Source organism: Esox lucius, chromosome 2 (genome assembly GCF_011004845.1).
Source record: "Esox lucius isolate fEsoLuc1 chromosome 2, fEsoLuc1.pri, whole genome shotgun sequence".
NCBI classification, from domain to species: Eukaryota; Metazoa; Chordata; class Actinopteri; order Esociformes; family Esocidae; genus Esox; species Esox lucius.
Genome location: NC_047570.1, coordinates 33,370,517 through 33,382,500, shown reverse-complemented (window position 1 = coordinate 33,382,500; position 11,984 = coordinate 33,370,517). Strand labels below are relative to the sequence as shown.

The following is an 11,984-nucleotide window of genomic DNA, read 5'->3' as shown; positions in this document are numbered from 1 at the left end:
CAGTATCATGACATTCTCCCCAGTCTCCCCAAGTGCTGCGTCCAGATATCAACAAACAACACCACCAACCCAGACATAAAACCACGTCATTGGGATTTTTATTTATTTATTTTGTATTATGTGAATCACTGATAATGCACATGTTAAACCTATCGTCTCAACCACACGTTTTCTTTCTATCCACAGTAGGTATGGCGGCGTCTCCACAAGCTGCTGGGTAACATACACGGGAAGAATCTCAATTTAATTCGTTCCCGGCATCGCCCCTCGCTTCCATCTGAACACCAATTGGATGAGACAGAGGTTGGACCCTTCAAACATCCTCCGTTGGGGTTTCGAGAAGGAGGCGAGGAGAGAGGGGTCATGAAAAGCCAATGGATTACAATTGCAACGGTTTAACGCAGTATTGTTCGGGCGCGCTGTCCCGAGAAGCCGGGGGCGAGCAGAGGTGTCTGGCTCTGAGGCAACCGGGGATCAGGACGGCAAATCCTCTAAGCGTTTCTGAATGACCGACAGCATGTGTTTGACACCCTGCACGGCGGCTCACGCAGGCCCACACACGGAACCGCGGACGATCAGGGCCACACCCATTCTTCTTCAGGGGCTACTGCCTACAAGGGGCTCCATGTGTGACACATATGGCGGTGCATGCGTGGAAACATACTATACATACATGAGATTGAAGAGCAAAATGTATCGTTCTGTTACTGAAATGGTTAAACCGTACAAAAAGCTGATACTTGAGCCCAGATGAGTCCAGGACGTGGTTATGGCATGGGCGTAATTATTATTCTGGCCCTGTGTCTAATGAAATACGACGTGTTTGAATTAAGTAATAAAATCAGAGTGAAATATTATTTAAGTTTACCTAACAAATGACAAAAGAAATGTAGAGGTCACAACTTTTCCCGTGGACGGGTGGTAGATAAAAACTAATTTACAATAGTGCTTGGTTATTATTCTACAAATATTCTGCAAGACACCCAGCAACCAAGGGATGACAAATGTCTTCCTCACATCTCGTCTTAGGTAGACTGAAATCGGCTCAGCTGAATACGCTGCCAAGCACTTAGCCTTGTTATCTATTTTTGGTAACCTGCATGGCAAGTGAGTTGCGAGTTGATGAAACTGATTGTCAATGACGGTGGCTGACAAGTGGGGGAAACGCGAGTCCACGTCTCCAGAGATCTACCGGATGTTCTCCTGGATCCAGTCCCTGAAGTTGTCCACCCGCGTGTGAACCGTGTGATGCCCTGGCCCGCAGTTCCACTTCTCACGGCCGAAACTCGCTAAACCCAGAAGCTCCCAGACAACTCCATTGTCCCTCTGTCCCCCCGCGGAACCCGGCAAAGGTTTAGTGGCGGGAGACTGGGCGACTGCGATGTCTGCACAATGCCTGACAGGATTGAGAGGGTGGCGCAATGCACAGAGCATATTATCAGTAAGGGTGACGTGGACCCCGCTCTGAGCAAACTGCCTCTCACACTGCATCACGTCCCCAACATCGAGCATCCTGGTCCAGGATCTCACAGGATCTGTGCCCGGTTTGGATCTGGGTGGTGGGTCTGGTGCAAGGAGCCAGCCAGTGGTGTAACCTTGCAGAGTGGTCAGCTCGCCGCCTTGCATTCTGGGCAGACACACGGGCAGCACCCATTCGCTGATCTTGGCCTTGTCCTGCAACCTCACAACAGCCAGGTCTGAATCCAGTGTCACAGGATCAAAGTCTGGATGGGCCAGGACAGAGGAAACCTGTCGGATCAGAAGAAACACGAGACAGGTTGATCCAAAATGGACGCCATGTAGAAAGTTGGAGCAGCAGCCTGCTTGGCTCGGTCTACACACCTAAGTTCCCCAGCATGCATCTTGGCAGGGCCTTAGCAGAGCTTATTGACTTGCCATGTGCAGGGAGATTTGGCTGTTGGCTACAACAGTCTTACAATCTGTTCTCTGGAGGTGACAAGAAGTAAGTGTTCAGAATGCAGGGATGTGTAATTGTTTAGGACAATCTCCTAACCTTAGTTAATATGCACGTATGCACTGTATGCATGTATGTATGTATGTATGTACATATGTCAGTATGCATGCTCATCTCATGTTGAAAACACAGGGAGATTGTCAAACACCGACATACAAACACATAAACATACATTCAGAACATACATTAAACATAAAATGACAGGTCACCTTATAATTGAAACAATCTGAACTGTATTAAAAGCTCATATTAAAGGCCAGATCAATCAAGAAGCCACGAAGTAGCGACAGAGTTTTCAAAACATTTCTAACCCTGCATTTATTGACACACGATGCTAGTGAGATGCCAGAGCATAATGAATACCAATGTGTTGGATTGGGATTTGAATAAAAATATGAAGACGCCTAGTGAAAGAAGATTTACTGTATATAACCAGGCTGACCAACATGTGTGAGTCTCCGCTTCCTGTTGTTACAGAAATATTACATATTATCTTAGAAATCATGATTCTGATGACATAGGGACAATTTATAGTTGCGCATTTTATAGGCATTTTATAGTTTCACCGTGAAAATGTCAGAGAAACAACAGAAAGGTTTGGACATCGGATATGGAATGCATTCATTCAATCAAATCGGTTTTAAAACATTTCGTCTTTTCGCAACAAAGACAAGTTTCTATTGGACAAATGCAGGTAGGTCCCCGATAAGATCGAATTGCACCCATTTGGTTTCATGAACGGTTTCTGTTGCAAGGAGATATGTATCAACCCCTGGGCTACTCCGTTAAAACTAAGGTATTGTCTATCACCATGGAAGGTTCCAGTGGGCTTCACAATGTTAAAGCACTGACTATTTTCGAGATATTTTATGCCCACACCTCTAACCAGAGGTGAGAGAAGTACAAAGTAAAAGAAATTGGCTGCGTTCCTGAATTTGGACCACAGGGTCAAAATCATTCCTTAAAGTGCAGATCACAAGTGTAAAAACTACAAAGTAAAATGACTTTGCTCACAAGTGTCAAACGAATGGTTTTGACCCCCTGCAGTCCCGGTTCTGGAACACGGCCAAGCACGTTCCCTTCGTGCCCCTCACACACTCTGCTCCTACCCCCCCACCACCCCCCCACCCCCGGCATTACTCATACCCGCAGACGCTGCAGTGCCTTTACTTGGCCCGAGTTGGCCGCTCCCGTCACCACTCTGATGTCGGCCGGATCCAGGCGTCGCGGCTCGCCACCTTCTGACGCCAGCAGGCAGTGTGCTGCCACCACCACGTGGAGCTGGGTGACAAGAGCTCCGCTGCACATCAGCTGCCAGGGAGCAGGGGCCTCAGATGGTGCCCCCTGTAGGCCGGGGCCGGGACGGCGGGTGCTGGTGGAGCGCAGGTAGACAGCTGTGTGCCAGGGCCAGAAGATGTCAGTGATGTTCCCCGGGCTGAAGGCTGCTGGGAGTCGACCACACACTGTAACCAAAAGAAAGGATGAGGGGATTTTTTTTCTCTCTCCATCGTCTTCAGCCCGAACTCAGTCCACACGAAACCTTAAATGTGACTTACTAGAAAATATAAAAAACGGAATGAATTCATTCAACAAGATTCTGTATTCACATTTTGTTTGTCTGATGAGACTTTTTCAGTGAGATGGTGTTGGCATCTTTCAGCACATCGTTACGCAGACTGTCCAGGTCACAATAGCGTTTTATTCAGCGCGCGCCGTCGCTTTGATTTCCAAACATATCAGGATCATGCAGTCACAGGGACGGCGACAGCATGACACCACGACGGGCTGAACGCATGACCAAACATGCCACACCAACGTGACTGCAGCACCTTGTTCTCCCCCAGCGGCAGTACGCCACACCGCACCATTACCCCCATCGCCATGAACGTACGCCTCCTTGAGCCTCCAATCTCTTCATTTACAACCCATGACTTCCTTATTTGTTATCAGCGCCCTCGAATACAACACGTTGCCTCCTCTGCTGTACAATGCTTTACTAAGTCAACAGAAACCACTCCAGTAGAACACAGCGCTCAGCTTCCCGCGCAACATACCCAGATGCCTGTGTTCAAAATGATACGCAATCAGTTAATCACTCACAGTCTAAACAAATCTGTTTCCTAAAAAGATCCGTTTGACCACGTTTGAGTAAATCCTCCTTGACTTTGCAGTCCGTGATGCCCTCACCTGGTGAGCAGGAGACATGACGCCCACTCCACTTGCCCGTCTTTAGACAGGTGCGCCGTGGGCTGCCATAGTGCTGGTAAAGGGGCGAGATACACTCATACTCAATGGTGGTGGAAAGGTGGTGGAAACCGTGGGGCAATTCGCCCGTGGCGGGGTTTCCTCTGCTGGGCGGAGGCCCTGAGGGTGATGGTTCCAGGCCAGGCTTGATGGGGTTGTCGACCTTGGGCCTGAAGGAAGAACAAGTCTGTACACAAGCGGAAAACCCTTGACCACTTAACAAAGGACACACTTGGAATATGTGTAGAATACATTGGTATTGGACTAGGTTTTGCCTAAAGATGCACACTTAAAAATAAGAAGAAATTAACCAAATGTGCCCGGCAAGGTACAGACTAACATGAAACGGTTGAAATTTGACCGCTGGTAGTAGAGGTTGTTGTCAGGGCGGTTCCTACCTGGCTGGGGCTTTCACAACCTTTTGTCTCACCAGCTCAGATACCTTAGGCTCTCGACAGGCTGTGGAGACGCACAGAAGAGCCAATACCACATTGTTATCCAGAAACCTGAAGAAGGGCACTTTAGGCAATGTAAAGCCTGATGTTACGCGCAGGCCTTGTGTTGCGACGGGTTTACCTCTCACGCAAAGCGGGCGTGGGCCACTCCATGAGCCGTTCAGGAGACACGTGCTCCTGGAGCCTCCCCTCAGGACATAGGAGGTGTCACAGAAGTACTCCACAGTGTCCGGACCTCCACCAGAACCCACGGCTAGACGGACGTAGCCGTGGTGAAGCCTGGGTGGGGGTGGGCACGCCCTGCTGACCGGGTCTGACCCAGCACCCCTCTGACCGGTTCCGACAGGTCCTAGGGACGGGAAAGGGCAGGTGAGGTGAAGTCTTGGGCGCTCAATGGTCGGTCTGCCGTGCCTTTACACCTTCCCCCTTTTTCTCACTTTGCATTTTATTGACACTCGTCTGGGGCGTCAGATGTGATCGACCTTTTCCACCAGCCATCCCGTCTGCTCCCGTCTCTGTCTGGGATCAATAAAGTGGATGCATTCAACTCTACCTCGGCCTGCCGTTCCACAGGCTGGCGCGGTGCCACTCCAGGTGGCGTTGGGGAGGCAGGTCCTCTGCAGGGAGCCAATTAGTGAGTAGGGGGGGTGGCACAGGTACTGGACGGCCAGGAGCTCCCCCTCCGTCCCATATTTCGGGAGGAGGTTCCCGTTCATGGGCCTCGCCGGCAACACACACTTCTGAGTCTTGGCAACTGGAAGGCAGAGAGAGCGTACCTACTGTCCTGGGTAGAAGTGTTACAGGCTGCCAAGCAGGGTGCTAACAATGTGAGTTAAAAATAACTATTAAATAGACAGACTGGCCAAACGACAGACTGGCTATTTAGGTAATGGTATGAGGGTGTGTAGTACATAGTTGATATACCATGGCAATGGGCTGTTCTTATGCATGGTGCAACCCAGAGCGCCCGGATACATTCCTAAGTTAAACACCACTAACTTCAGCCACAAATTCTAGTGGTCATAATGGTAACGGAACTTGCCTGTAGCTACCTGAGCTCTCCTGAAAAGTTGCAAAGAAGCCATCGAAGTTGTTGTAGCCGTCTGAGACAAATAGGACGTGTAGCTTGCTTCCAGATGTTGTAATTGGTGGAGGCAGTTCATTCCCACAAAACCGTCCAATGACAGGGGAGCTCAGGTGGTCCCCGTCGCGCAGCTCCACGTAGTCGTAGCGACAGTTGTGGTCCGGCTCTAGATCGAGCATGGAGAACCTGGGAGAACCAAAAAGCAGGTCTCATTTATTATCATGTGGTAAGAGCAGTAAGATAGGAGTGAGATATGAATCTAACGGGCGTCTATATTATGACAGTTTCTGACTCACCCGTTTGACACTATAAATCAATAATAGAGCTGCAACTGGCTTTTGATGGACAGTTATATAAGTCAGGCCTACCATTGAACTTGATGGAGATCAGTGAGAGTTTAGAAGACATGGCCATCAAAGCCGTGTGACCCACCTGAGCTCTACGTTCTGGCCTCCCTCCACCTGCAGTCTCCACTCACAGCGGGCATTGATGGGGTAACTATCCAGCGTCACGTGACCCTGGGCTCTGTGAATCACCCCTCCACATGCTAGGGACAAGAACGCAACGCTCTGAGCTCCCATGATGCAGCACGGCATTACCACATACCACCATGTCAAAACAGGAGAGAAAATAGGCATTGAACAAAGCCATTGTGACCCCCCCCCCCCCCACACACACACACACACACACAACTCAGACTAGCACTGAAACACTGACTCACTTCTGCAGTCACCACCTGCCCAGCCCTGACGACAGTCCGTACAGAATCTCCCTCGGAGGAAGAAATCGTCCTGAGCTTCCCAGGTGCCATTGTGGCAGGTCTTACAGTTCTCAAACAGACTGCATCCTAGGAAGAGGCCTCACGTAAGTCCGATGCTTGGGAGAACATATGTTCTCCCCGTTCAGATTCATAAACGTGTGTAACGCACCCAGAAACAGCGGTGAATGAACTACGCGTAACCTGAACAAATCCTTAAAGGTATATTTCAGTGGTGGAGCATGAACAGCATGGAAACAACATGGAAAAACAGTTTGGCGCAGAAACAGTTGTATTGGGCAAATGAATAACAGAATAATGGGAGCACCAGGTAAGCGGTAGAGGTTTGATAGGCTGTTTACCAGGGTGGATGATGCAGGGGTCACACTGATCCAGTTCGTTGCGGCAGCAGGGAACTGAATAGCCCACCAGTGCCCCCCGAGAGGGACATCTACACTGTATCAGGTGGTACTCACAACAGCCCCGACACATGTGGTTCCACTCAGCGCTGGGACACTTGTCATCCGCAGCACGTCCGGAATCTGAAGCAAGGTCACATGGGAGAGACCAAAAAACTTGGACGGACTCGTGAATCGGAATTTCATTTCAGAAGGCTGGACTGAAAGGGGCCCAGTGGTGTCACTATGACTCACAATAACCCCTTCTCATGCCAGGGATGTTTGAAATGAACTCCTGGGTTTAAGGTAATGTTTTAGGTTTGGGGTAAGCGTCAGTTTAGATTTGGGTTACTCAGTTACCACTGCAAAAAGAGAACTCAAGTCTCACCAATAAAGGGAATGGAATGGCGGGAAAAAAAACATTGAGTCATGTTCTTAAAATAATTACTGTTTTCAAAAAATAAATCACATACCATACTCTGTAGTTTACAAGAACCCACATTTAGATCAATGACATGTATCCAACAAAATATTGATTCTTAGCTACAGCTGGAATAAAAATGTGCTTAACTTGTAGGCTCATCGTTGCAGTTCACATCTTATTCACCCAGGGGTCCCCGCCATAGCATAAACATCTTCCAACCCCTGAAAAATCGACTCTGAATTGAGCCAATTCAACCATAAGTAGTTTTTGACATTCATACATACTTCTCCTTGTTCTGTCAAAATGAGCATGGCAGTGTAGAGACAATCTCTCTGCTTTCTCACGGTAATTTAAAACCCAGACGGACACTGTGGCAATACGACCATATGACTCAGAGGAGCAATTATTTACTCACTGTGAGGACGAGTCTATGACTTTGACAATGAACGTTCCGGAAACACTTCAGAATAGGGAGACAAACACTACTTACAGCAGTCTTTCCCCCTACGTAGGGAATCAAAGTTAAATGCGTACTCAGGATTAGTCAGTATGATGAAATCGTTGCCTCAGCTCTTACCATGTGGCCAAGCCGTTCCCTGGAGGCATGAAAGAAAGATGGGGAGAAGTGGGAGGAGGTGTCTGGGTCCCAGATGAGAGGGCATCGCCGGTGTCTTAACTGTCGCCAGTGCCCACTGGCTTACCATAGCCACAGATGTCGCTGAGGAGTGACAAGAGTTCTGATCTCCTGTTGCCTCCTGGTTTGAACCGTCCACATCTACCCCACTTTTCCACTTGTTTCTCCGAAGAGTGTGACGCAGCCATTGAGGAAACATTCACCGCACATGAGGAAAATATTTTAACCCTTTCTTTCACCATCAGTCTATCTGGCATCCTGCCCATTTTCTTTTCTCATGTCCAAGCATCAACGAATACTTGCGATGTACCTAGTCCCTTCAGTATTGGTCTCCACCGACAACTCTGACATGAATTCTGTAACTGGACAGGTTTGTCTGTCAGCAGACACTCTCAGCAGACACTCTCAGCAGACACGCTGTTTAATGCAGTAAACAGATGAAGGTTCTGAGACATACAATGCCAAAGACAGCTGTTTTTCCGTCTGTGTTTATGGAAATTGCATTCAGTGGAATCTTGGATCAGGTAGCGGTTTACTGTCACCTCATGTTCTGACCTGCAAGATCCTATGGGAGGAACTGCCCACAAAAAAGTGTAGTAAAAGCAGCTCTAATGACATTCATTATATTCCTGTTCACAAGGCTACACCAGTGGGGCTTGACTGGGGCAAGGCGTACATCATAATGACAGTGTATTCTCTACCAAGTGGCCGCAGGCAAAGGGGTGGACAGGCGCTTCACAGCTAATTGCAAATACAGTTTGAGTTCCATTACGTGGCTTGGACACGTCGTCCATGTTCCTTTTCTCCTTCTAATAGAAATTGCGTCCAGATGGAACTCGTGAGTTTAGTTTTTAATCCGACCACAGGGACTGAGCACTTCAGATTATGCGCCCATTCGCCTACTTTATGACAAGGTTTACAAGAACCCACCATATGTATGAACAAAATCACCCTCTCCGATACACACTGTTCATTTTTACCTTTAGGGCATTTAGGAAACATTGCAGTTCTGGGCGACTTACTGGTAGGTTTTAAGAAGAGAAGGTGGGAGAACAACACAAACCTGCTGGAGCAAGTTACCGCCTGGCTGTCCTAGGTTATGCAGGGTTTCTTTGCACACTGGGAAAGAGAACCATAAAGGTTCATCAACCACGATGGACAGGTCTTGGAATAGACTGGCCTTCTCTGTGGAAGTGTTACTCTGTCTCCTCAGCACCAAGCTTGAGGTGGTGGTCTGAAATCCAAGCAGAGATAGTAGTAGTGGAGTGTCATCCACATAGCAATGATCGAAGAGGCCATGTGAGAATAATGCCAAAGACAAGTGACTTGATCTATAGAGAGAACGCCTAGAACCAAGCCTAGGGGAACACCAGAAGGTCCACGGAGCAAACAAATCCTTTCCAAATCAACTAGCAGGAGTGGGCGTGAGGTATTAGAAGGATCTAGTGTTTGTGTATTGAGTAAGCAAGTAACTCTGGTCATCATACACTAGGAACATTGACTCTAATTTAAAAACCAGAGCCTCTACAGCTAAACTAGCCACCTATCGTACATGGTTGTCATCAGCCACTCAGGTTCACCTCTGATATAAATGACAGTTGCTAATACTATTCAAGTTGCGTGACGTCCAATGGCAGCGTCCAAGCTCCACGAATCAAGGTCAAGGTTCAATTCTCGATGCCTGATCCTCGCGTTCATTCTGATATGTGAGTGCATGTAAGGGGGAGAAAAGTTGATTCGGCTGGATTTTCCGGTTTAGTAGAACGTTACATGATTCTGATAGAAAGGAAAAGCCTGTAGCTAATTATGTGCTGTAATCATCCCATAGTTAAAACATCTGAGGAATACAGGCTAATCAAATGCCTCAGTAAGCAAAAAAGCATATCCAAAGCTTGTCTTGGAGGAATCGACTAGTGCAGGTTCATTGGAACATTTGTATTGTCTTTTGAGTTCTCTATATTGTTTTAAGCAACAAGGTATAGGATTTCCTTTGATTTTAGCGTCAAACAGTTGAAAGACGAGACCAGTCAGTGGGTATATATGAAGAAGCAGGATTTAATTAGGAAACAAACATTATTTTACACTTTTACAAATGAAGTAAAAACTAAATATGATTTAGATTACATTCATTTTTACAAAACCAACATCGCCACTGTAAGGTGAAGGACATGGGTAAAATGTCAGGTTTCTACTGAATAACAACACACTGAACGTGTTTCATGGTGAAACTAAACTCTATACAAATGTAGATGCAATCATTTATGTTCTTTGTACCTGGTGCATCTTTATGAATCACACTTGATTTTTTTTTTTACCTTTGTCAAAGAATGTTACGTTATAATTAATTGATGTTCAGTGTTGTAGCTGGTACAAAACTGACGGATATAGCTTGTATTCGAGCAGAGGTATATATGGCATTGATTCTGATGGGCCTGGATCCAAGTTCAAGTGTCTATTGTCCCTATATCCGAAAGGGAATAAGAGCACTCTAACATGCTTTCATTTAAACAGGTTATAAAATGTGCCAAAATGAACCAAGTGCGAGACGGCTGTGCTCGAGATGGCTGTGCTCAAATCCACCACATCTCTTAGAACTGTGTTCAAAATATAATTCAGTAGAGTTTGTAAGGGGTGAGCCAGTGTGTGAAAACGGTATTTGCGTACTAATAATTCCTGTCGAGGTCTGGTGCAAATCATCTCGTCATACAGGCATTTATACCAGCTAGGTTTTCTCTGTTCATTAAATAGTCCTGTGTGCATACTTAGTGATAGTTCACCCTCATTTTAATGTGGACATGGCAGTTTTAATTGTTCCAATTCATTTGTAATTTTGTACTGTTATTTTCTTCCTTGCAGCAGGATTTCTCCAAAAGACAGATGTATTGAATTTGGCATGCTCAACTTACAGGGCTGCCATATTTCATAGGGCCGTACGCAGTCAATCACAGACGAAATCCCGCTGACTCAACAACATCAAAAACAGCCCAAACGTACCCTTTTCTGTACAACCCTATCTTTATACCGACCCGCCCAAGCCCATTTTTGCCCACACACGGTCATTAAAAATATCCCAATTGTCTAGCACCACTGTCAATGTCACTGAAGTACAAAAAGGTCTGAAATAAAATGTGATTTCTAGGGTGAGACATCACAGCAGTGTCAATCCAGATCCACCGCTGCATACACACATTCACTTTCTCCAGCGCAAATGTGCACATTCAAAAGCTGCCACTCAAACAGAAAACAATAAGCCAAACATGTTATAAATAAACATAATGAACTGATTAAAAATTCAAACAGTTTAAAATGTGTGTTTAAGAAGTTGTAGCTATTCCTTTCAATGTTAAAGAGCCCGTTTCAGGTTTGTCAATATGATTTGTGGAAAGCAGTTTGTTCAGTCTGGTCTGTCACATACTTGTGTCAGGGAGGAAGACCACTAAAGCTTGAAAATGACCGTTCACCGATTTGCGCAACGGTCATAAAATCACACTAATTTATCAATATCAAAAGAGGAGAGTTGAATACGCTTGTCCATCATACACAGGCTTACCAAGAGATCAGCACTGGACAATGCAATGCTCCACTACTCCCCAGTTAAACTTTGGCTTTTACTTTGAAGTCAAACCTGCCAAATGTGATAACTAGCCACATAAACATCATGAATTAATGCCACTTAACCATATGGGTCTGGAATGTTGTTTTAGTACTATCAGAGAACCAATGAAACGCTAAAGGGAAAAAAGGATACAGAAAGAGTCTAGTTCCTTTTGACATGGCTTCCGTAATCTATTCAAGCCAGTCCAATATTTGCCACTCAAATTCTGAAAATATTTGGGAGAACCGGGAAAAGTATTAGCAAGATGGGAGGTTTAAACAAAAATAAATAATAAAAAAAAAAACATACAGGAGAACGGTTATATGCCCCTAATCAGGTGTTCCCTGAACTTTTGTCCTCAAGAAGCATGGGTGAGAACATCACCGGTTTTTTTTGTGGGACAACCAGAAACTGAAAG

The 11,984-nt window shown here is 46.3% G+C and overlaps 1 protein-coding gene across 1 annotated transcript; it reads right to left on the bottom strand.

The window, feature by feature from the left end:
* Positions 1-92: 92 nt before the first annotated feature.
* si:ch211-102l7.3 (inactive serine protease PAMR1) lies at positions 93-8,071 on the bottom strand. The gene is made up of 11 exons (XM_010895951.3): positions 7,915-8,071; positions 6,878-7,057; positions 6,480-6,605; positions 6,191-6,305; positions 5,727-5,944; positions 5,228-5,428; positions 4,796-5,023; positions 4,618-4,678; positions 4,163-4,389; positions 3,122-3,438; positions 93-1,749 (listed from the first exon to the last, which is right to left on the bottom strand). Exons 1-11 carry the CDS (start codon positions 8,039-8,041, stop codon positions 1,189-1,191), a joined length of 2,361 nt encoding a protein of 786 aa, XP_010894253.3. The 5' UTR covers positions 8,042-8,071; the 3' UTR covers positions 93-1,188.
* Positions 8,072-11,984: the final 3,913 nt, after the last annotated feature.

Bases quoted from the DNA above. Each gene is read 5' to 3' on its own strand.
- si:ch211-102l7.3 (XM_010895951.3), bottom strand. From the start codon at position 8,041: ATGGTAAGCCAGTGGGCACTGGCGACAGTTAAGACACCGGCGATGCCC. The intron at 6,606-6,877 runs GTAAACAGCCTA...GCCTCTTCCTAG, and splicing joins CCCCTGCATCATCCACCCTG to GATGCAGTCTGTTTGAGAAC. The intron at 4,679-4,795 runs GTAAACCCGTCG...GCGTCTCCACAG, and splicing joins ACGCCCGCTTTGCGTGAGAG to CCTGTCGAGAGCCTAAGGTA.